The following is a 25866-nucleotide window of genomic DNA, read 5'->3' as shown; positions in this document are numbered from 1 at the left end:
TAGCTAAACAAATCCAACATTACTAAACAAAACGTGCAAGAGGTGGGTCTGTCTGTGCATTGGCCGGGCCATTTAGTAGGTCAACTTTTAGTTGCTAATTCCTGTATTTAGGTGTTAAACATTTACCAACGAAGTGCAACTTTGCCCAGAGCGTATAAATATTTGTTAAAATTATAAACTAATCATAGAATACTGCTACAGCAATAAAGTCACATAATTTGTCTTTCCTAACAACATAATTTTGTCAGCCTTGTTCATAATTTGGTGCTTCAATGACGTATAATTCTAGTGGCCCTCACTATAGTAAGCAATAAGGAATAAAGATTCCATGAATATATGCAGCTTAGTACAAATTAAGTGTTTTAAAAGCCTAAAGCATATTTAAATGGCACATTACATTGTATCTCTGAAACTTTCAATTCCCAAGTGCTAATTTAAAGCCAGTTGCCCCTTACTGCTGGTTGAATGAAGAACTGAGATTGATGGGGTAAACGGGTCCTACATAAAGGCCACACCCCGTCCCCCAGTACTTACTACATCCACCTACTGGTTGCCTAGCTCCCTTCGTCCATCTGATCAGGCGGGGCCCTTCCTTAAGGGCGGACGGGCCCTCCCCTCCACCTTACCGCAGACATGAAGAGTGTGTCACGCTGAGAAAAGGTCAGCCTGACAAGACACTTTTAATGTTCATGCCAGGTGATATATATGCACCGGCGCCTCTCGGTCTGACCTGAACTTTGCCAGTCTGAGAATTTCACAACCCTCTGGGCATGACCTCCTCAGCCTAGCAAGCACCTGGAGGTCCTCCACCTCATTTTTCTTTGTGTTAGTTGTTTTAAGTAGGGTTTTATACACACAAAGAAAAAACAACAGTACAGATCATTTCATCATTACAGTTGTTGCACAGCACCCGCTCTGGTGATTGCTAGGTAGTAGCATGCCAGTGTGTGGCTGGATTGGGCGGTTTAGCTACCATAGTGTCCCAGAATGTAGTGAGGGACACAGGTGCATTAATCTGGCCAATTTAAACATCAAATAAAAAAATGTAACCTACTTCAATAAGCCCATTCTGAGAACCGGGGTAGTGTCCCTGAGATGTCCTCCACCTCATGACGAGGGGTGTGTTACAGATAGACATGGACCTGTGCGCTTCAGTTTTAAGTCCTGAAGTGCCTAGAGACAAATGTCTATTAGTGACACCTTGTCACAGAGTGGGATAGGGTCAGCGACTCTCCCTGACACAATCTCGCTACTGACGAGTAAGGGACTGCCGCGTCCTCTCATTGGCTGACCCAAGGTCAGCCAATGAGAGGAGGCAGCAGTCCCAACCCTCCAGGAACTTTGGAGACTTCCCTCACACCACTGAGATCATTCTAGTATTGTGAATGGGTGCATGCATGTGTATGTGCCTGTGCTTGGTGGTTGTGAATGTATGGGTATGCGTGAGTGTACATGTAGATAGTTGAGTGTGAGCATGTATGTTTGTGCGCGGGTAGCCCACTCCACCTGCCCAAATTACCGGGCCCCACTGAATCGGATATTCCAGCACTCACCCTTCCCACTACACCACGGCCTCGTACAGTCTCCAGCGTCCCTGTGAGGCTAAATATTCGCCAATGTCTCTCCCGAAGCTGCACAGTCTCCAAGCTCATGTTTTCCAATCGAATGCAGTAACGCCACTAAATTAAGAAGAAAATTAAACAATTGAGAAGGTGAAGGACATGGTATGAGTTTGTTCATACACAGCATGTCATATTATACCCTACCTCTTATTCTGAATGTAGGCATAGTGAATTACTTTCATCATGTTACCCTAAATAACATTTGTACCACTGCTCATAATTTCACAAGAGTCTTTGATAACTTACTAGTAATTTATTTCTTTGGCTAAACTACAGAAACATTAAAAATGCTAAAGTGATGACTAAAGTTTATAATCTACGCACCACCTTTAAATTACTGCAATCAGCAGTCCGTCGGTTAAATCCTTAGTAATCGACTGCAGCGTCACTACAGATTTCTAATGACCAACTAGAGCGCTAACATGATTGTTCAAGACTAAACTAAGGCTCTCCTGAATGCCAGTTTGTTGAAGCAGGAGCTGCTGAATTTAAAGCCCTTCCTGAGGTGCAGACTGAATTAAATAAGCATTAAGATGATAATGCAGGCATGAAACCAGAGGTTTAAAAGTGTGAGGGAAGGTATAGGTTTTTAGTAACTCGAGGCATAATATTTTTATAGGGGATGAAAATAGTTAAAGAGATAGACGTCTGCATAAGTACACTATACCCTTTCCACACCTGCTTACACAGCCTGCCCATCTTCTCCAGTGCTCAAGAGCACTCTAATATTAAAATAGTAACATTTAGATATATATATATATCCACTGAAAAATACAAAAGGTTAAAGTGGCGTTATAGGTAGGCGTTGAAATGAGACACAAGCCAACATTAAAAACCCTGAAACTACTTAAATAAGCCAGTATAGTTCACTGAACTAACCATAACTTGTGCCCCCTCATGCACTGCTTATGACTTCATATTACACCACACATGGCATTAAATGACTACATCGATGATTTCTTTGATAACATCTCATTCATAGCCTCCAGGTGGACCCTGCATCCAATCACAATCAGGACTTAGACTCAGTGCCTACGCTCCAGGAAACCCTGCACCAAACCGCCTGTAAGCATCAAATCCCCACTGCACACAATCTTCAGCCATACGTAGGCCAATTTTGCCACAGGGCTTAGCCTTTAGACATACACAAAAAACACTACTGACTTTGAAATATGTAAAAAATAAAAAAACTATTTAAAAAAAGTACTAAATGGTGCAAACTCATCTAAAGCATACATTACACTCCCTCTTGATAAAGTAGCCCTATTAAGAGTCCTAGCCCCTACTCTATGCACATCCTTCGCCACGTGCACAAGTTTTCACAGGCAGACTCTCAAACCGGTTATGTGGCGAAACCCCGGTATGCACAGCCTTTGTCCTGTGGACAACTTTTCAAGGAGAGTTAAACACATTCCACACACACAAGCCGATATAAGGAAGGACAAGCATGTTGCAAATGCATACACTCATTTGTAGTACAGAAGCTATAGCAAATCTGCTCTAGAGCCATCTCAAATACTTTTCGGTGTCAGAAGCAGATAGCAAACGGCCACACCCATTGAATGATGTCATCAATGAGATTATTGAACACGTCATGAATAATGCAATATGGGAGGTATTTTGAACTGATTTTTTTGCCTAACTAAAACGTCACTTTAACCTTTGTTTTTCAACGAATATATATATATATATATATATATATATATTGGGGTAGGCATCTTGGGTTATATAATGCCCTGTGCATTTGCATATATGGTTTATATTACTCAACCAAAACCAGAATATAAGGGGTTACTTTTATGTAGCAAGGTAAAAATCACACTCAAGAGGCCTCTTGACTATTAGGAGAGTTGTGTAAAGTAACAGTGGCATGCAAGATAATAGGGTATTTCTCATGCACGTTTTGCTGAACTGTGGTAATAAACTAAAATCGAACCTTAGTATTGAAATAATAATCATGTGAATGGTTGTTTATTAGTAAAATTTCTCTAAGTAATATATTAGTGGGTCATATTTATTTTCAATAGCATGACGTTTCAGAAAGCCAGGGAGAAAGAAAGAGATGGTGATTGCTCAAACTTGACTACCACCCACCTACACAAAACATTTTTAGTGAACAGCAGAGTCCCATCACCCCAAGATGCCCACCCTAAGCACATTCATCACAAAAACATCCAACGAGTAAGTTACAAAGAGTTGGTCACAAAAGGCCACCTTCCTCCACCTTCATCAGACAACCACCTCCCTTCCTAGCCCCCAAACAGCTCTCCCCTAAAATATAACTTACCCAATACACAGGGGTATTTTGTGTCTCCTACAATGAAAGAAGAGAAAAATAATGTATTAACCACAGTGGAAACCGGGTCTCTTTTAAAAGGGCCATCGCTCATGCAAACATTTTATAGCTGGACAAAAACAGCAAGTGTAGCAGCAAAGAACATTTCACAGGTATGTCAAGAAATACCCCGCAGGCCTTCAGAATGCCCCAACAGGCCTTCAGAAACGCCTCATAGCAATGCAGTAGAGGCCGCTGCAGCTTTTACTTCCTTTTTTACATTCTCAGTAAAATATGAAGCAATTTTGAAGAATAATAGCATTCATTTATTTCCTTGAGGCGATCTTACGCCATAACATCGTGCTTTCATTAAAGCTCTCCAGAGGAGCGTAGCTTTGTTAGTGGCGCCGACTGTCACAAAGGGTTTGGGGACTCAGCAACTGCGAGCGCAGGCCCATCACTTTTAGATTCCTCTTTGTCAAATGTGAAGGAAGCACATTAAGCATACAGACAATTTGGCTCTCCGCAGACCAGAGGTCTTCAAACCGGGGAGCACGTGAATTGATCTAAGGGGGTCTGCCAGGCATTGGCAAAGAGAACCATCATACTGAAAGCAGTGATAACTGTACTTCAAGTGAAAAATCAGAGAGGCATTAAGCCACTCTGTACTGGACCATCGTTAACATCGTTTTGTAACTCATGTCTACTCTAGGAGGAGGTGTGTGGGGGGGGGGGGGGGGTCGAAATAATTTTTAAGGTCCCTCTTTCCATTTCTGATAAAAGATCACAGTGTGAATACTTAAGGGAGCCAACGATGCCAGTAGCATGTTGGCAATTATATATTTTATTGCATTGTTAAAATCGATCACAGAACATAACTTAAATGTTTGGATTGTTGAATATATATATATTCACTTAAAAAACCATAGGTTTCACACAGGTTATAGTTAGGTGGACATTTCACTCGTAAAAAACCAATGAAATTCCCCCGTTATAGTTAGTTCAGATAACTATAACTCGCGCGCCCGCAATCCACTGCTCATGACGTCACATATTACATCACTCATGACATGGTCAGTGGCATCACTCATGACATCACTGATGACATCATCCTTGTGATAGAGTGGCGGTCGCGCAAGTTATAGTTATCTGAACTAACTATAACGGGGGAATTTCATTGGTTTTTTACGAGTGAAATGTCCACCTAACTATAACCTGTGTGAAACCTATGGTTTTTTAAGTGAATTTACAAGGTTTTTTAAATGCTAATTCCTAACTATAACGTGTGTGAAACCTATGGTTTTTTCAGTGAATTTGTACGTTTTTTTAAATGCTAAGTTATGTATTTATTAATATATATATTTTTTTTAAGGTATTTCACCGTGGGCGCATGGTGCGCTTCGCGCACCGTGCACCATGCGCGCACCCCGCAATTTAAAAAAAAAAAAAAAAAAATGTTTATTTCACCCTTGGGGGTCCTTCTGTGACCCCCTGACAAAGGCTAGGGGGTCAGGAACTCTCTTCCCTGCCCCCTTTTCACGTTTTCCACCTTTTGTCCCCCTTTCCTTTTCAGTGCGAGAGATAAAATGGCGGCCGACACTTCCTGATTTCGACCGATTCGAATGTTGACTGACATCTAACAACCAATCAGAATTTCGCTCGCTCACGGCACCTTGCGCGCGTATAGATATTTATATGCTTTTAAATGCTATTTTCTCAGGAAATACTGAACAGATTGACACCAGACCTGCAAAAGGCACTTCCCTGACCTGAGGACTACCTCTCTGCCAAATTTCAAGTAATTCTGTTCAGCCGCTCGGGCTGTACCTTCGACTAAAGGTCCTATGGAAAAATGCATGGGGAAAACGTGTTTTGGGACCCCCCTTTTTTCTCGGCCCCCGCTTGACGAATCACCCCGAGACTTTCAGGGTAGGAGCTGAGCGGAGTGCCCCATTAGTTTTGAAAATTTCACGAATATTCGTCAACCGGCGCCAAAGTTATTCAAAATAGAATTTTGAGATTTCCTATGGAAACACGGTCCTAACTATAACTATCTACTGGCGACCGCCAGTAGATAATATATATATATATATATATATATATATATATATATCAATACATCAGACAATTGTGTGCTACTATACTAAGTAATGTTTGTCACTCTGAGGTACCCAAAGGCATTTCTTTAGATGTGGCGAAGGAGGGGGAGGGGGCATCATGAACCAGAAACTCTAAGAATTGCATGAGGAGTATCATGAGGCCACCATACTCTAACATATCTGATTATTCCGAAGAATACCAACAAAATAGGGCCAAATGTCCCACTGCAAAAGATCATTGGTGGACCCTTTATAAGAACACCATTGTCAAATGAAACTTTGAAATTCACTGCATTTCTTCGCCTTTAAAAAGGGACTTGGTGCCATCTTAGTCACCAAGGCGATAGCATAATGTGTAACACTAGTTTCTCCGCCGTCAGCTGCTGATGACTGCCCACAACTGAGAACCACGGGGCCTAATGTTTTGTGCTGGTGGAGGGAGAAGCAGGTCATTTATTGTACTTTGTGAGGAGGGGTCTTGAACTATAGCTCTTAGCACCTTCATTTCAAAGGAAATCGCCACCTCCCCTACATATGAACTATCCAAGTGCGACTGCCTCCAAAGAACCACAATCACTAACATTCAGAAAGTGAAACTTTTTCAAGTTGCCTCTATTTTACTAAGTGGAATTAATTGTATGTATTGTTTTCTGGAAAAACACGCCTGTAGTTTGTGGTTTTAAACACAATCAAAAGAGGTTCATTTTACATTGATATTTTTAACTGCAATATTTATCAAGCCTTTTAAGAAATTGCTTGAATGTCTAGTTGACGTAGGTCAAGTGTAGACTTTTGTTCTGTGTTGTCACTTGGAAAACAACAACATAGCATGTGCATTTGTAAAGCACACGTTCACACGTGGGCATCTTGGCGCTGAATAACAGATGTTTATTGTTATCCAACTCAATAGTACTCATATTATCACCCTAAGGAGGATGAGAGGCTGAGTGAACCTGCCGGGATTTGAACCTGTTATGAGGTCAAACACAGGCCCCTACAGTTGACGCATTAGTCCACTAAGCCAGCGAACCCGGCTTCAATACACACAAAAATAAGAGTTAAAAACATACGAACATAACATTTTGCAAACCAAAACAAGTTTTAAAAAAAGGATTTAATCAAAAGGGGAGGAAAAGGGGAAAAAGGATAACACAAATGGCTGTTTCCATATTCCACGGTAACATTATCATTTGGGAACAGTAGTCTGTGGACGGGTGTGAAGCATAGATCACCAGTCATGATACTATAAGCAACCGGGAAAGCTCACCTAAACAGATGCACAGAGATGATCTTTTTGGGTAGCTCACAACACCCATCCTTACTGGGAACAAATATACAGATTAAATCGTCACTTAATTATCAAAAATGTAACAAAGTGTGTATGCTTAAGTGTATAACAGAGCAGGAAGAGACTTGGTAAGGTGGGGTGGTTTTTGTGCTGTGTGTGAAATAGCAAGGAAAACAAGTTTCATAACACTCACCCCACGTTCAATGCCTGAGTCCAGAGTGCAAAATTACCCTTCTTGTCATAATCCACACGAGTTTCCGAACTCCATTTAAAATTCACATCATATTAATTCGTAGTACATCTCTATAACAAGCCATATCCAATTTTAGTTGTAATAACTGGTAAGTGGATTATACGTACCCAAGATTCAAACTGCGGGGTGTCTCACCCCATCAAACATTATGCTTAGTGATTACTAACGCCACACATGTGAAGGAATGGATGATTAAAATTTAAATATATGCCTTGAGGAAGTCTAAATAAGGACGAAACGTGTCAGCTGCCAATAAATTCATAGGATGCGAATTTTGGAGTTTGAAAAAACAAAGAATAAAGGATATATGAAGATTTTAGAAAAGACATCCTGACTGAAAGACATTTTTTTAATGTGATGTTACACAAGGAATGAACTTGAAGTATGATATTATGATTACTACTGGGTGCAAACAAATATTAAAAAATTGCCGACCCATTCCAGCAGCCTATTTAGCAAAGCCCGTCCAAAAATATTGCCACAGCCATCTAAGAGAAATATTGGCCTATAGTTGCTTGGTGTTAGCTTGCTTCCCTTCTTGTGAAAGGATATTATTACTGAGGACTGCCAAGAATGTGGGATGGAATTGGTGGCTAACACAGAGTTAAAAACCTTTGTCAGAACCTCAGACCACAGCTGTGAGCCATCTACGAACATCTCTACAGGCACCAAGACGGGTCCTGACGCTTTGTTGAGCTTCTGGCTACAAACTGAGAGGTTTGCCTATATATCCCCAACCACCTGGGCCATATAAACAACTTAATGAAGTTATGGTGTACAAAATGGGGATCAATTATAACACAATCAAATTAAATACAATAAGACATTCTATCCTTATTGAAACCTGAATCAATCAAGCAAATTCATTTAATGTGCAAAGTTAGTGTTACCATCAAACATTATATCTAGAGGAATTACACATTCCCCAAGTACAAATCTCCGTAGCATTAAAACAAAAAACACATTCGCTATATATACATCATTAAAAGACAGTCCCTATTCTCTTGTGTCCTCACAGTATTGTAGGTGTCCAAAAGTTAAGTCCATACAAGGATTCACTGCAGAGGTAGTCAATTAGGAGAATCAGAACACAATGTCCTCTATTTTTTTCTCCTTATCTTTCCACTGCTTGGTCGGCTAATTTTATATACAATAGACCCCTCTAAACACAGTTGACGCGTTTCGGCCGTGTCAAATTCACGACCTCCTTAGAATGAAATGGAAAAGACAAGAGGCCCATTGACTGCACCAATATGGGAAATGACTAAATCAGAAACATTAACTAGGGACTCATCCCATAGCATACACACTGACCATCAAAATTCATGGAGGACCAATCATTCATATTTAGCAAATAGGGTCGTCATGTGCTACCAATGTGAAACACTGTGCAACTGCCTTGCACTATCAATAGAATGGCGTGGTTCCTAAACCACCTCCATAGGTGATCCTAGGGGATTAATACAGGGAAGAAGGGGCATGAAAGTGCATCAAAAGGATACTGCACAACCAAGTAGGCGTTGAAACACTCACTGCAAAGTGAATCATTTCCGGTGAACTGATAAACGTAATGCGAGAAAGGGAAATGCTACTTACCCAGTATGCATCTGTTCTTGGCATGTAGAGCTGTAGATTCACATGCTTTGCATAGCGCACCATCTAGTGTTGGGTCCGGATGTTTGCACTTTGTTTTTGGTCGAAGAAGTCTTTTCCAGTCACGAGGTAGGTGACTCCCTTTCGGTGACAGTGCGCACGGGCATCGGCTCCACTGTTAGATTGTTTGCCACAGAGGGTGATAATGGAGTTAGTGAGAGTAGTAAGAGCTGTCCATGTATGTATGTATATAAGTAAGATATTACTGCAACAGGTAGAGGTACCCGGGGAGGCGGGTGGGCACATGTGAATCTACAGCTCTACATGCCAAGAACAAATGCATAGTCGGTAAGTAGCATTTTCCATTCGAGGCATGTGAGCTGTAGATCACATGCTTTGCATAGACTATACAGCAGTTATCTCCCAAAGCGGTGGTTGACCTGTAGCTGTTGCAGTCGTCTGAAATAGTGTACGTAAAACTGCTTGGCCCACACTGGCTTGCTGTCTTGCTAACACATCTACACAATAGTGTTTTGTAAATGTGTGCGGTATAGAACATGTTGCAGCTTTGCGGATATAATCTATAGGTATATTCCATAAAAATGCCATAGAAGCCCCTAGTTTTTGTGTGGAGTGCGCTCTAGGGGAAATTGTAAGTGTTCCTTTTGCATAGCATGTCTGAATGTACTTGACTATCCACATTGCAATGCCTGATTTTGATATAGGATTGCCTTTATGTGATGGAGTAAAAGCGACAAATAGTTGTTTTGTGTTGCGGAAAGGTTTGGTCCTTTCTACATATTAAAGGAGTGCTCTTTTCACAACTTAAGTGTGCAAAGCACGTTCTGCCACAGAATCTGGTTGAGGGAAGAACACAGGCAACTCAACAGATTGATTGTTATGAAAGGCAGAAAGACCTTTGGTAGGAATTTAGGGTTAGTCTGAAGAACCACTTTGTTTTGGTGTACTTGTAAAAATGGTTCTTCTATGGTTAGCGCCTGAAGCTCACCCACTCTCCTCAGTGATGCGACAGCTATGAGGAAAGCTACCTTCCAAGTGAGAAATTGCAGTTCACATCTATGCAATGGCTCTAAGGGTGGATCCATTAGTCTGGTGAGGACAATGCTGAGATTCCACACTGGAGCAGGTGGAAGTCTTGAGGAATGATTCTTTTAAGTCCCTCCATAAATGCTTTTATGACAGCATTCTAAAGAGAGACAGATATTGTCTGTTCTGTAGGTATGCAGCTATTGCAGCAAGATTTAAGTGTATGGAAGAGTATGCTAAGTTGGAAGGCTGCAGGTGTAGTAAATAGCAAATGATGTTTTGAACTGAAGCGTCTTGCGGATTGATTTGATTGTTATTGCAGTATATTACAAATCGCTTCCACTTTGCTGCATGCTCTTGTGGTAGGACGCCTAGCCTCTTTGATAATGTTCATGCAGTCTGGCAGAAGATTAAGGTAGCCAAACTCTAAGATTTCAGGTGCCAGATCACAAGGTTGAGATGACTGGGATTTGGATGTCTTATCTCTCCATGGCTCTGAGTGAGAAGATTGGAAGTGAGGTGTAGTTTTTAATGAGGAACTACTCAGAGCTCCAACAGGGTTGTGAACCAGGGTTGTCGGACCCATGTGGGAGCAAGTAGGATCAGAGTGGCCCATGTGGGAGCATCTAGGATCAGTGTCAGGATGCCTGTCTGAGCTTCCGAGCCACTAATGAAACGAGTGGGAGAGGTGGAAAAGCGTAGGCAAATATCCCTGACCAATTCATCCATATTGCATTGCCCTTGGACAATGGGTGTGGATATCTGGATGCGAAGCTAGGGCATTTGACATTTAGGCTTGTGGCGAACAGATCTATGACCAGAAAAACGCACATTTGGAAGAAAGGAAGGAGAACTTGAGGGTGGAGTTCCCATTCGTGGATCTGTTGTCTTTGACGACTGAGCAGATCTACAATCTGATTGTTTACTCCTGGGAGGTGTTCTGCAAGGAGATAATATTTTTTTTAATGTATGGCCCTTCTCCAGATGGTCTGTACTAGTTGTTACAGTGGGAGAGAGTGTCCCCCCCCGTTTTTGTATGTAGTACATTGTTGTCATGTGTGTACGGATCAGGACAGCTTTGACTACTAGATGAACTTAAAACGCTTTGAGCGCTAGAAAAATCGCTAGCAGCTCTAGATGATTTAGGTGAAACTGCTTTTTTCTGCAGGGCCCACATGCCCTGAATTGTATGCGTCTGGAGATGAGCTCCCCAACCAGTGAGCAATGCGTCTGCTGTTAGCACTATCTGTGGAATGGGGGGGTCGATAAAGGTACGCCCGTTTGAAAGGTTTTGTGTATTCCACCACTGCAGAGAGCGATGGGTGCGGCCGTCCACCAACACTAGATCTTATAACTGACCCCGAGCCTGGTTCCACCAACGTGCTAAGCACTCCTGAAGGGGGATGCATGTGAAGTCTTGCGTAAGGGACTATTAGGATGCAAGAAGCCATCATCCCTAGTAACTGCACGAACACTCGAGCTGGCAAGGAGTGTTGAGGCTGAAACTGACTGAGCAGAGTCTGCATGTTGCGGATTCTGGCCGGATTGGGGTAGGCCAAAGCCTTTTGTGTATTTATTGAGGCTCCCAGGTACGCCTGTGTGTTGGATGGCTGTAGATGGGACTTGGACAGGTTTACTGTGAATCCAAGATTGTGAAGCAACTGCACCTTTTTGTGAATGTGACGTAGACCGCTTTCTTGAGATCTGGCTTTTATGAGCCAGTCATCTAAATATGGGACGACGTGAATGTGTGGTCTTCGAAGATGGGCTGCGACTACTGCCAGGCACTTGGTGAAAATTCTGGGTGCGGTGGTTACTCCGAATGGGAGCACTTTGAACTGATAGTGCTGTCCTGCTACTACAAACCTGAGTTACCTGCGGTGAGCAGGATGTACTGGGATATGGAAATATGCGTCCTTTAAGTCCAGCGTGGACAGAACGTCGCCTTGCTGAAGGAGCATGTGACCATTTGACAGTGATCCGACTGAATGTATAGATTTAGTTCTCTCAGGTCTAGTATAGGTCTGAGAGAGCAGTCCTTCTTGGGAATCAAGAAGTACAGGGAGTATACCCAGGCCCCTTGATATTTTAATGGAACTGGTTCTATAGCCCCTTTCTCTAACAGAGAGAGAACTTCTTGCTTTAGAAGGGTAAGTGGTTCCTGTGACATTGTGCGTGATCTTGAAGGAATGTTTGGGGGAGTGTCTTTAAGTTCCAGGCAATAACCATATTGGATAATTTGTAAAACCCATTTGTCTGAGGTGATTGTGTTCCAGACAGGGAGAAATTGGGACAGACGTCCCCAGACAGAAGTGGAATGATCTGGGGTAGCGGAAGGAAGTCAATGCTTGTTGTTTGCGGGGGAAGTGAGTGTGGGATTGCCTCTGCCTCTTCCCTTACCATTGTTTCCTCTAAAACCTCCTCTGAAATAACCTCTTGATGAGGGTGATTGGTTGTTGCCCTTGTAAGAGGAGGAGGGATTTTCTGTGGAAATATTTTTTGAGCCACCCCTGTAAAAGGAGTGCCAAAAGGAACCCTTATTCGCAGGTAACTGCAAAGCCTCCATGGACTTTGTGACCTCAGTGTCTTTCTTCATCTATTCCAGCGAGGTGTTAACTGCTGGATCAAAGAGGTGTCAAATGGCTGGTTGAGAATGGGGGCCTCTACCTCAGGTTTGAACCCTGAAAATCTCAATCATGCATGTCTGCATAGCAGTACGTTGGTGTTTATTGTGCGCGCTGCTGTGTCTGCTGTGTCTAGGGCACACTTGATGGAGGTATTAGTGATAAGTTTGTCCTCCTGGATAAGATAATTTGCCTTACATTTATGCTCATCAGGCAGAAATTGCATAAGAATTTCTAACTCATTGTAATGAGCCCTATCATTTGTGTCCAACAAAGCCTGAGCATTGGCAATGTGCCAGTGATTAGCTGCTTGTGAGCCTACCCTTTTGCCAGAGGCATCAATTAACTTGGACTCCTTGTCAGGAGGAGGGGCCTCACCTGTGGTCTGTGAGTTATCTCTCTTGCGAGCATTAGAAACCACAAGAGAGTCTAAGGGCAGCTGAACCTTGAAGGAGGCCGGGTCAGTAGGTGCTATTTATATTTCTTTTCAACCCTGGGTGTAATTATTCTTGCCCTTACAGGATCTCTGAAAACCTCATCTTCATGTTTAAGCATCCCCTTAAGCATTGGAAGTGTATGTGTAGTTTTTGAGAGGAACTTCGGGTCTCAAACAAGAAGTCCTACTCTAAAACAATTAATCAATCAACCATTTGTAGAAGCGCTACTCACCCATGAGGGTCTCAAGGCGCTAGAGGGGGGGAGGGGGATGAAGCAGCTACTGATCGAACAGCTAGGCCTTGAGAAGTCTCCTGAAGGTCAGCAGGTCCTGGGTTTGTCGCAGGTGGATGGGGAGGGTGTTCCATGTCTTGGCGGCAAGGAGGGAGAATGATCTGCTGCCGGTAGTCGTTCGGCGGATGCGTGGGAGAGTGGCGAGGTCAGCAGAATGAAACTGGCGGTTCGGGGTGTAGAAGGTGAGTCGTTCGTTGAGGTATGCTGGTCCGGCATTGTGGAGTGCTTTTTGAGCGTGGGTGAGGAGCTTGAAGGTGATCCTCTTGTTGACCGGGAAGCCAGTGCAGGTTATCTACAGCTCACATGCCTCCAACAGAGTCTTACCAAAACAGGAATCAATCCCACATTTTCAGACAGGGCCTACCCTGTTCCGCTCTGAAGAACATCAGCTAAGAAGTACCGTCATGTAAGTCACGGAAACGCATAACCCAGTCACCAAAGGGAATAAACCCACTTATAAGCCAAGCAGCTGCTAGGGAGTTTACCCAATCAAACTGTTGACCAATTTAATCATACTCAATTTACAAACCTCACAAAGACAAGTTGGCCTTGCCAGGATACAAACATTTGACCTACATAATACATCAGATATTAGCAGCAAGTACTAACTCACTGAACCAACTTGGCAGCTGTTTGCAGAGAAGACTGCTTAATGGTTTGTCATGGTTACTATATGTGGTGAGCTTCACAGTTACTTTCCCAGGGTGTTTGCTTGCAGATTTGTACTGCATGAGAAAAGAGAAAACAGAAAAGATGCAAAATGTTCTATTGTCTTCTTAAAGACTTGTCTCATTCTGACATATACAGATAAGCTGCACTACAGAAGAGAGATTGGGGTGGGAGTGGAGAGAGCAAATTAAGAGGAAAAGTATACAGGAGACGATGTACATTTTGTGAAAAAGGTCTGACAGTGACAGGTAAATAGTGACACAAACAGTGTAGCAGTGATGAAAGATTATGACAAAGTTAGAGTAACAAATAGTAATGGAAAGATAAAAAATCAGCAGAACATGTGACAGGAAAAGAACAGAATATGACAGAAAGTGTTGGGCAGGATAGTTATGATGGGAAAAGAGTGAAAGAAATAGTCGTGGAGAAAAAAGAGTGACAGGGGAAAATGGGTTGGTATTGGTAGATAGTGACAGACCTTAGTAAAGTGACGGGCACAGAATTAAAGTATGAAATGGAGACAGTGAAATGAAGGAAACGAGCAGGATGTGGATCGGAAGGGGCTCTCTTGTATTGGCTAGAAGGACTGCATAGTACCATGAACATCCATACAGAAGCAACGAAAGAGCATCATGATCAATGCAATGTCGTTTTGGTAAAGCATAATACACCCCCCCCCCCGCACCCCCCCCCCTCCCCCCAATGAACAGAAACAGTCTCACTATCAGTTACCCATCAGTTTTGACAGGACATCTTTAAAATCAGCGTCAGTGGCACACATCAGTACCTATCTGGCGATCAAAGTGACTAGGTGATTACATTTATGTGTCAAAGGGCAAGCGCTTTTATAGCAGTTGTGGGGGACAACTATTGATCATTGCTGCAATGCTGAATCGCTTCCTATGCTTGGCGTGCTTTTGTTCAATAGTGTACTTTACAGTTTGAGCGGATGGTTACTCCCTTATAGTACAAGGCCGTGGTGTGATTGGTGGTTGGTGGCAGCTGACCTCAACATTAGTCTTCAGGTGACTTCTTTCTTCTGGGTGGTGCAACCTGCATGCTGCAGTTCCTGCGGATCAGCCCCAGCAGTAGTCTGTCTGGACTGAGGCAATGGAAATCTGTTCTCTTGCCAGTCCGCTCCTGCCCACCACTACATGCAAGAAGCTCTTACCGCTGTTTTGTGATGGGTACCTTGCTGCTTGGGTATTTATGTAAGTAAATATTTCCATATATGTAGGAAGGTGGATATCTGACTATGGTTACCCCCAAATTTTTGCCTAGTGTCTAGCTGGTTTTTCGACTTAGTTGGCCTGAGATCCTGCTATTCAGGATCTCAGCCTGGCTGTTCTCTCTTTAAAATGGACTCCATGTACCCTAGGTACATAACCAATTGGAAGTGGATCACCCTGTCAGCCCCTGTACCAGTGTACACTAGGTACCCAGGGCATTGGTGTACCCAAGGCCTGCCAGGGGCTGAAGCATGTATTATGCCACCCCAGGCTTGGCCTAACAATTTGACACAACTGGCTGATCACTCAGCTGGGGTAAGTTGGTGTAATCACCTCTTACTTAGGTGTAGTATACCTATACCTAACCTTAAATGGGACACCTGGTAACCTATAAGTCACTCCTATGGCAGGCCTTAACAATCCTGAAGGCAGAGTGCTTGGTTCCATGTGAGATGGTGCTCTGGCATGAGCTGAGCCTGTCTGCAGTGGTCGGAACAACTTCCTTCTACTGTTTCCAGATATCGTCATACCATATACTCTAAAGTGCATTATGAACCTCGCGGTTAAATGCTATCTTTGGTTTGGCTTTATCAAAACATGTCGAGTAAGGTGTCATACGAATTGGAATACTAACCCCTCGCCAATTCTGGCGACGGGGTTAGCATTCCACCCTTCTAGAGGGACACGACAAGTACAGTACCTGAAACCCGGGTAAAATCAGACATAGCCTCAGCTCCACAAAATGGATGCTGCCACCACAGACACAAGTCTGCCCTCCTGCTGCTGGGAGTCCTTCCAGCTTGGGAGGTGTGGACAAAGGGTTTCCTTCCAGGGGAGGTGCGTGCACCACCCCAGACAGGATTTTGTGTATTGGTCAGGTAGGGCTTGAAAGAAACCAGACATGCCTGTGGCTCACAAGGAGCCTCGGTGCATATGCCAGTTCAAACCGGTCCTGGGGCACACCAGTCCCGTGCCTGGGGCGAGCTGGACAAAGGATTGGGGGTGTAACCACCCCCCTTCCTGGTCCCACCCATAGGGAGGGACCTAGCAGGTAGTCCGGCCCCTAGAATCCGCTTAAAGGTAGGAGCTGTGTCCTAAGACTTCAGACATCCTGGAATCAACTTGAAACTAAGAAGAAGACGGGAACTTCGACATTCTGCTGCACAGAAGACTGAAGGAAATCTCCCCTGTGGTCAGGGAGTGACCACCTTGCTAACGCAAGCACCATCCAGCGAATCAACGTCTGCTTTGCCGCCGCCTCCCGCCGGAGCCCGAGCCCAGAGACTGACAAGACCTGGACCTCCAGACCTCTCACCGCCCGATCTACAGTCCCTGAAAAGAAGAGACCCGTGGAGGCACCGAGACACGTGGAGCCAACCATCTTGAAACGACCACGACAAGCTGACAAGTGCAACAACCGAGGCTCCCTCCAAGTTGTGCTTTGGGATCTGAGAAGCCCAACACCCGAGCAGCATCTGCACCAAAGGTGAGCCCTCCAGCATCTCCACGATCTGCGTGGGGCCCTTCTGCATTTTGCCACTCGACGCGCCTAACCGGTTGCTGGCCCGCTGGCTAGTAGCCATCTTGGCGACGAACTTTACGAAATACACCGCTGGTCTGGTTGCTCCAGACTGACCCTTGCTCCCCTCCAAAGGAGCAGTCCCTCTGACCTTGCTGGTCAGAACCATCAGCTTATTTCATCTCCTACAACAATTGCTTTTGCCAAGGCTTGTTTGCTTCGATCAAGTCGCCGACACCGCCGACAGCGAGAGCCTGCGTGGGACAGCTCGTGAACCGACTCCTGGACGTCGTCGACCTCCAGGGACCACGTGGCTGCAGAGACAAGCTACACCTTTCTTCCTGTTTGCACCCGACATTGCCTGGTACCCACCTGGTGCCACGCTGGTCACTGGCTAGTGACTGTGAACACTGTCCCCTCTGCTTACAGGTCTTCAACATCTCCGATCCACTCTTGGATCCACCGCATCTCTCCCGGACCGACCGCCTGCAGCATCTTTGTCCACAGGCTCCACGGAACAGATAGAAGAAACCCGACGCACTTCGAGGCCTATGCACCCGCTTCCTGTGGGTGAGGTAAAGCTGGCACTCCTGTGCCCAAGTGTAGTATTACATCTCTAGTGCCTGTGTTCCAAATCTTGAGTTCCTAGTCCATCCGGAAGATCCTCTTTGCAGTAACTTTGTACTTTTTACGCACCCATTGAAACCTATGGGAGCACGCGTGTAACTATTTGCTCTGCACACGCCACCCGTGGACCTCCTGGTCACTAACTGAAGTTAGCTCCTTGTAGGCCCAGCGATTCTAGAGGCCCTAGGCCTTTTCCCTTTTCTGTTCGTGGTACTTATACCACTATTTTAGTATATGGTTCGAGCGGCCACCAGGGCCTATCCATATAAAGTGCAACTTCTGTGTATTCTACTGTAATCTTGTTTGACGATTTGTGCTCCTGTGCTCATAAAGAGACTAGGGGTTACTTTGAGAAATAAATACATATATATTTTGAATATATATCTGTGTGGTGTCCTTTCATTGGTATAAAAGGGGGTTGCATTTGGTAAAACAGCTGGCTTAACACGCTTCACGAGTTTAGCCTCAAAGACTGCTTAGCCTACGCTACCACTAGGGCAGCTAGTCCGAAAAGGTTGACTTACAACCACACCATAAGGGTTGCTTGGCATGGTACAAGGTGATCACTTTAACTAGTGAGCATCATATACCAGGCCAACTTCTCACAATATAGGTCCGAAACAACCATACAGTTCATGTGAACTTCACAAGGGCACAGAGATGCATGCCAGGAAAAGAACCCATTAGTGGATGTGGTACTTTTCAAGGTCTGGATTAGGTCTACGATTTCTGAAAAACCCTGGCCCTATGACCTGCAGGCCCCTGATGAGGAGAAAGAGCAAGGCCCACCTGAATGAGGCCTGCATGGAGATTGTCAGGCAGGCAGGGGAGGTGGAGTGAGCTACCCAGGAGCTACATGCACCATGCTGGCCAGAACTGACCAAAGAAGCATCTTTGTGGTTTGCAAAGATGAATGTTAGGACTGTGAGAGGGGTCAGCCTACAGCATCCGAGCCCCGACCTTACACCAGTTTTCAGCCCTATCGGAGACACGGAGATGTTTTCTTTTTCTCCCAGGCCTTAGTGGCTGAAGCTGGGCTCCCGATTCCAAAATCATTTGATTATTTGATCCCTTATGGTTGCAGAGACACCATCTTCTGAAGGCACAGTTAAACCCTAACCATACATCCAGTTCCACAGTCCCAACTGGTGGTCCTTTGAGTCTAGCAAGCAACCCAACTGAAAAACGTGACTAGCCAGTTATAATATGAAGACCATAATTTTTGGAATCCTTACTTTGGGTACTGCACTGGCATCCCTGTAAACTGGATTATGCTACTGGATTCTTAACCACTTGCCAACAAACTCGTCAAGCTGCCTAACCTTGCAGCCATAGCTGAGGGGAAACTAAGGCAGAGGGTACACTTATTACAGCCAAATTAGATGGCATCTCTGACTTGTTTACTGGTTTAGTTAACAATAGCCTGAAATAAAAATCTACGGTCCATAATCTCTGCAGGAGACCCCCAACCTTCACCCCCAGAATGTCCCTAGCTATTGGGTCTACATGTTATTTGTATTTTGATGCCTTACTAAGTTATACATTTGTGGTTCCCTTCATTTTCAATCCCAAAAGGTGTTAGTTGATCACTATTTACCTGCCATAATCTCTTGCCTGGAAAAAACAATGTATTATTTTTTTAAGAAATAAATCGTAATGGACATTGTACTTCAGTGCATTGTCATACAAACCCTCTACCATCTCCTGGAATACGCCCAGATTGCAAGACTCAATACTCTTCGAAAGACCAGTTTATAAATCAAGTACCAACTGAAGTAAAATAATTCATGCGGCTCTCTGTCACACTGGTAAACTAATGTAGCCACCAGAGATTCTGCAAAGTAACTACTTAAAGGCTTTAGAGAAACCATGCTATGTTTACTTTCAGCTCACTACCCCTAAACGTTTACCGGTCTGCAATTTTATTCACCTGGCAGTCTCCAAACTCCCACATGCTATCCAGGTGCCAGCTTTACAAGCCAGCATGCAGAGTTGAATTGTGCCTGGTGGTGGAGTAACCAAACTGCACCTCTTTTCATTCCAAGAAACAACCACCCTCCGTGACAATAAGGACACAGCTGGTTGGTGGCGGATTGAATAAGGTCAGGTTACATTTTTTTCTGTTCACTGGGACAAGATATATGCCCACACACTATAAAATCCAGTGTGTTAGTCCACAGTGTAGCATTTTTTCCTTTCCTTGTATATGTGGTAAGCTTGGATTCATATATGCTTGAGGTCACCAGGAGCAGGTACTGATGCCAAGAATGGTGTCCTACACTGCCAGCCACCACCTCTGCCCCATTTGTAGGTGCCCAGACCTCCCCTCTGGAAGGTCAGTAGTGTAAGAAATCCTCCTCCACTGTGTCTGAGCCCATCAATCCTTCCCTCAAAATTGTGCCCATTGGAAAAGCCCTAGCGAGGAGTGGTTTCTCCAACAGTACCAACAAAAATAAATATAAAACTGTTACTATAAATTCATCCCCAGGTGCCCTGTGACCTGGAGCATTAATGTGTTAACATTCAAGAGAGCACAATGAGTCTCTCCCAGGGCAGGGAACATACCCGCATGCCCATGTAGAAGGGTGTGGCAGTAACCCGCAAATTTTCTGTGGTCTCACGGTGGACATCAGACAGTTCTAGCCAATGATGATTCTTATCCTGCCAGGCCCGGAGGGTCTCCTGAACTACCAAGAAGGGCTCTGTGAAAAAATTGAGAAAAAAAAAATCAGCTGGTTTAAATGCAGACATAGACTCAATGTTACTTTCCTATTTCCATGCATACATTTTCCAAGGTACAAATTGTAGGAAAGTGCCCCTTTTTGACATGGTCACCCCCACTTTCTGCCTGTGCACTTGGTTCCTGCTAACCAGATCCCCAGTGCCAGATCCCTTTCCCTAAAACTGTACAAGTGTTCCCCCAATCGGCAATAACTTTGAACGAATTAGATAGTTTTATAAAGTGCGCATTACCCGAGGGTGTCTTAGCGTTAGGCAGATCCAGGCTGAGAGAAGGAGCCGCACGTTTAAGGGGGGAAAAAAAGCAAGACCAGGGTGACCCCACTGGTTAAAGTGGAAACAGCCAAGTCTTTAGCTGCTTTCTAAAGACCTGCAGGGCCGGCTGTGCGCAGAGAGCCAGGGGGATAGAGTTCTATAGATTTCCCCCCCGAAAGGCTAGCGTTCTGCCACCCCAGTTAGCTCGCTTGATTCTTGGGACCACGATCATAAACGCAGAGCTAGATCTGAGACTCCTGCTGGGAACGTGCCATGTGAACCGTTCTTGAAAATAAGACGGGCCAGTCTTGTGAAGCGCCTTGTGCATAAGGCACAGTGCCTTAAAAGACACCCTCTTCTCCACTGGCAAGGAAGGGGGGGGGGCACGTACATGTTAAAAAGGGTGGGGGACTGCTGAGTGCCGAGCCCTGCGGCACCCCACAGGGGAGCGAAAAAGGATTTGATTTTGCATCTCCCATCTCCACCCATTGTGTTCTGTCTGCCAGAAAATACCTCAGCAGTGATAGTGCAGATTTCCTAAAACCTAAAGCAGACAGACGCTTAATGGGTAACGCATGGTGGACCGTATCAAAGGCGGTAGAGAGAGCCAGGAGGATTATAGCCGCTCTGCCGCCTTTGTCCACCCTGATTCTTACCTCCTCTGCTGAGGCTACCAGAGCTGATTCTGTGCAATGGTTAGCTCTGAACCCATATTGGGCCAAGTCTAGCAGTTGATGCGTATCCAAAAAAGCTAGAATTTCTTCGTTCATATCCTTTTCTAGCAGCTTCGCAGGGAAAGGAAGACAAGAAATTGGTCTGTAGCTTTCCACAAGCTTAGGGTCCAGGGAGGGTTTCTTCACCAAGGGAAGAATGGAGGCTTCTTTCCAGCTGCTTGGGTAATGCCCGGAGCTAAGCACCTTATTCAATAGGACACTGAGTGGTCCAGCCATTGTGCTGGCCACCTTGTTAAAGATCGGGGAGAGGGGGACAAGCGTCCGAAGGGGCACCAGATTTGATGGAGCTCTCTTCATTGAGAGGGGCGAGAACTCCACGAATAGCGGAGGAGCTCCGTCCCCTGAGGAAGTCGCAAAAGTAACGGCCTCAGTCTGATGAGGAGGAAGGTCGGAACTACACAAATTTAGAGAGAATGCTTGAAAAGTAGTGTTGACCTTATATTGAAGGAAGGAACTCCGCCAGCTTATTGCAGAAATATACATCCGGCTAGAAGACGTCGCTGTTATTCCAGTTGAACAAGTGTTTGACCGTTTTGAAAAGTTCCCTAGTGAAGTTTGCATTAAGCCTGATTTTTTTCTGCTTTAATTAACTGTTTATATTCCAGGAGAAATTTCTTCCATTTGATCTTTTCCTCCAACCCCTAATCTCTCCTCCATATATGCTCCTGCAGTCTACATTTAAGCTGTCCTGCTTTTAAAGCTGGTGAGAACCAAGGAGCCGATGGATTTTTCCTATGGCTATTAAGCGTTTTTTTGGGCACCACTTTGGGCAAGCCAGTGTGTGAAGCGGATAGTAGCGCAATCTAAATTGCTCTCAGGCAAAGGAACTGATTGAGAGAGAGCCTCACATAATGCTGCCACTTTGGCCTGCTTCCAGGGCCTGTATTTAATTATTCTATTTGCACTTGTGCTATCCATTTTGTTAAAGTGGGTTGTGACTGCGAAGAAAATGGTCTTGTGATCCGACCATAGGAGTGGCAGAAGCGTGTCAATGACCAAGTCTGCACTGCTGGTGAAGACTTCATCCAGCATGTAATCCGATTATAGGAGTGGCAGAAGCTGGTCAATGACTACGTCTGCATTGCTGGTGAAGACTCCATCCAGCGTATGACTTGCTGTGTGAGTGGGAACATCTATTAGTTGGTGTAGATTGAAGCTGTTGAGCGTATCAACCGATTGCCCAGAGTCCTTGTTGGAGGACAGTTCTAGCTGAAAGTTAAAGTCCCCTACCAACGTAAAACTGGCATGAGTCATGCAGTATTCCATAAAAGACTGGATTTTATTGATATAGCCCGTAAGATTGATACCAAACTTAAGTGCTTCACAGTCAAGCTGAACCATTGGGGTGAAACTCGCCTCAAGCATGTTGGGATATACAATTGCCTGCTCTCCTCTCTCTTCCCGTGGGGGGGGGGGGGGGGGGGGGGGGGGGGGGGTAGCACATACACGTCTTGATGTTTGGATCAGACCCGCTATTGGCCCAAGTCTCCGTAAGAAAGCAGATATCAGGATTATGCTGGCACATGAAATCTGCGAATTCATATTTGTTCTTAATGAGCGACCTGGTATTAAGGAGAACACAGCAGTGTGTCTTGGCGCCCCTCTGCCCTCTTACTATTTCACTAAAAAGGGCTCTCGGGGTACCAGGCATTGGCCCCACCCCTATATAGGGGGAGAAATTGCATGCACCTCAGAAATATTCCTTGGAACTTCCACACAGGTTATGGGGGAGACAGTGGCTATTGGGTCCAGTATAGCATAGGGCAAGGAGTTCCTCTCCTATGTAAGAGACAGGGGTCCTGGCCCCTGGCGCCGTCCAGGCAAGGACGAGCACAGACAGGCTTGCCTTAGGCGCACCTTCGGCGCGCCAGCGTCCGCTGTGCGGCCGGCCCCTCTCTCACATTTATGGCAGAAGGTGGAGAGGGACTAGAGCGCCAACCCCAAAAGATGGCAGTCGGCCCCGTCTGGCCGGAAGTGAGGTTAGAAGTGGAAGATGTATCCACCTCCCCTCGGCTCCCACCACAACAATCCGGAAAACCCGGTGGTGGACCAGAGAGCCAGGGAAACACCCGCCATCAACTCTGCGCAGGGAAACCAGTAAGACCAGCTTTAAAATGCTCCCGTAGCCTCCCCCTGTGACAGTACCCCCCCACGAGTTGGCAGTGCCCGGTTATGGCTGGCTAACAAAGGTGCACAGTTTGAAACTATAAAAACGATATAACAATAAAAAAATGTTAAAAGAAGGTAAAAGGCACCTCTCGCCTCAAAGCGAACTGAATCCGCTGCGCGGCCGGCCCCTCTCCTGCATTTATGGCAGGAGGTGGAGCCGGACTAGAGCGCCAACCCCAAAAGATGGTGGTCGGCCCTTTCTGGACGGAAGTGGGGCTAGAAGCGGAATTTGTATCCACCTCCCCTCGGCTCCCTCCACAACAATCCGGAAAAGCCGGTGGTGGACTAGAGAGCCAGGGGAACACCCGCCATCAACTCTGCACAGGGAAACCGGTAAGACAAGCTTTAAAACGCTCCCGTAGCCTCCCCCTGTAACAGTATCCCCCCCACGAGTTGGCAGTGCCCGGTTATGGTTGGCTAACAAAGGTGCACAGTTTGAAACTATAAATACGATATAACAATAAAAAAATGTTAAAAGAAGGTAAAAGGCAGCTCTCGCCTCAAAGCGAACTGAATCCACTTTAGTACCAATGTAAGTCCCTAGTAAACAGTACCCCAGGTACTTAAGGCAAGGGTACTAAAGGGGGTTCCCCAGGGCTGCAGCATGTATTGTGCCACCCTAAAGAACCCCTCACCTAACTCATGCCGACTACCATTGAAGGCTGCATGTCTTGGTACAGACAAAAGTGAAAACATGACATGGCACACATCCCTGTGTGCCATGCCTACAGACACTTCATGCAGTATAGATAAGTCACACCTACACAGGCCTTACAGCCCTAAGGCAGGGTGCACTATACTACATGCGTGTACATATCTGCATGAGCCGACATGCGCCTGTGCTGGCCAGTCCAATTCCTGCCAGTGCAAGTGACCAAGGAAGCCATTTTAACTACATGTGCTGGACATTGGTGTAAAACGAGTTTGCCAGCTACATGATGGCTTCACTAAATCCAAAGATGTTTGGTATCAACATCTTATTTTAATAAACCCACACTGATTCCAGTGATGGATTCATTAATAGATGCACCCAGAGGGCACCTTAGAGGCACCCCCAGAACACCTACCAACTACTAGTATGCTGGTTGACTGGTCTTTACCAGCCTGCCACCACATATGAGTTTCTGACCCCAAGGGTGACAGTCTACGCTCTCAGGAGATCAGAGACACTGCCTCCTGCAGTAGAGGGTGTTTTACACCACCTACAGCAAGATGACCTTTAAATTTGCATTCCAAGGAAGGGAGCTTCAATGAGCTCGCCGCCTTTGGTATGTGAATCGGTCTTCCCTCAGAGGTAATGCAAACCCCCTAACCATGGCCCATTTGGTGCCTGGACTGGTGGGAAAATAAGTACACAGAGTGGCGTGTTCACCCTCCGGCTAGTTCCACCCCTCAGATGGGTTACCTGATGTGGGCACGAAATTTAAAAGTCTGCCATCTTTGTGATCCCAGAATTTGGAACTCTGGGACAGGGTATTGCCCACAGAAAGTCATCATAGAGGGGGCGTAGTGACCCAGGGGGGTAAGTAGCCCATTGGCTACTATTCTACACTCCCCTAACGCTCCTAAAGTTGGTATTTAGAGGGCCCCTGGCACCAGGAAATCAGATCTTGCCAACTTGAAAGAAGAAGATGGACACTGAAGAGTCACAAAAGCAAGAACAGAAAACCAGCAACTGACTTGGCGCCAACACTCCCGGCCTGTCTGCTGTACTCGACAAATGCGTCAAAGACAACTCGTAATGCAGCTGCCTGTGCCTCCAAAAACCTGGCAGACTTCCAGCCTTCCCCAAGACTCAGGAACACCAGTGGAGTAGCCAAGCTGCTCCCCTGCATCCTGCGTGCACCCCAGAAAAGCTGCAAGGACTCCGGGCTGCCAAAACCCCAACACCAGAAAGCACCATTGCACTAATGCCCCTTAGCATGAGTTGATGTGGGCCAACAAGTCAGCATGGTCCCCAGACTCTCCAGATCCGAAGCCCACCGTGGGTTTACTAATTGTGGACTTCCCGCCACCTACAGTCTCTTTGTTCTGGCCCTCACTACCGTGAGTGTCTCCGGTCACAGAAACCCGATGCACCCTGCCGCGCCGGCCAGAGGAGAAGAGGACCAAAGGTGTCCCTCCATCGCCAAGCATCGTGAGACCTGAGCCACCGTGTTGGTTGAACGGGACTGGCCCCAGTCCCAGCCCCTTTTTTACCAGCCCGAACCCCATTGACTTAAACTGAGCACCTGACGCTGTGTTGACCTCTGCACTCGGCTGCCACAGTGCTCCCTCAATTGACGTGTTGGTGCTGCCTTGTACCCTGCCCAAAACTCACCTAAGTCCAGAAGATTGGTCCTGTAAGTTGCTGTAATCAACTGTATTCAGTGTAGATCTTTCCTCCACAGAATAA

The 25866-nt window shown here is 45.5% G+C and overlaps 1 protein-coding gene across 1 annotated transcript in view; it reads right to left on the bottom strand.

The window, feature by feature from the left end:
* LOC146811823 (polymerase delta-interacting protein 2-like) overlaps positions 1 to 25866 on the bottom strand; it is a 128988-nt gene that overhangs the window by 10155 nt on the left and 92967 nt on the right. The window contains exons 7-9 of the mRNA XM_085618816.1: positions 20140 to 20276; positions 3910 to 3936; positions 1554 to 1679 (exon numbers count right to left, since the gene is read on the bottom strand). Coding sequence (XP_085474942.1) covers positions 1554 to 1679; positions 3910 to 3936; positions 20140 to 20276 — 290 coding nt within the window. The remainder of the gene's footprint in view (positions 1 to 1553; positions 1680 to 3909; positions 3937 to 20139; positions 20277 to 25866) is intronic.

Source organism: Triturus cristatus, chromosome 7 (assembly GCF_964204655.1).
Source record: "Triturus cristatus chromosome 7, aTriCri1.1, whole genome shotgun sequence".
Lineage (NCBI taxonomy): Eukaryota > Metazoa > Chordata > Amphibia > Caudata > Salamandridae > Triturus > Triturus cristatus.
Note: the sequence above shows the minus strand (reverse complement) of the source record. Positions and strands in the feature narration are given on the sequence as shown.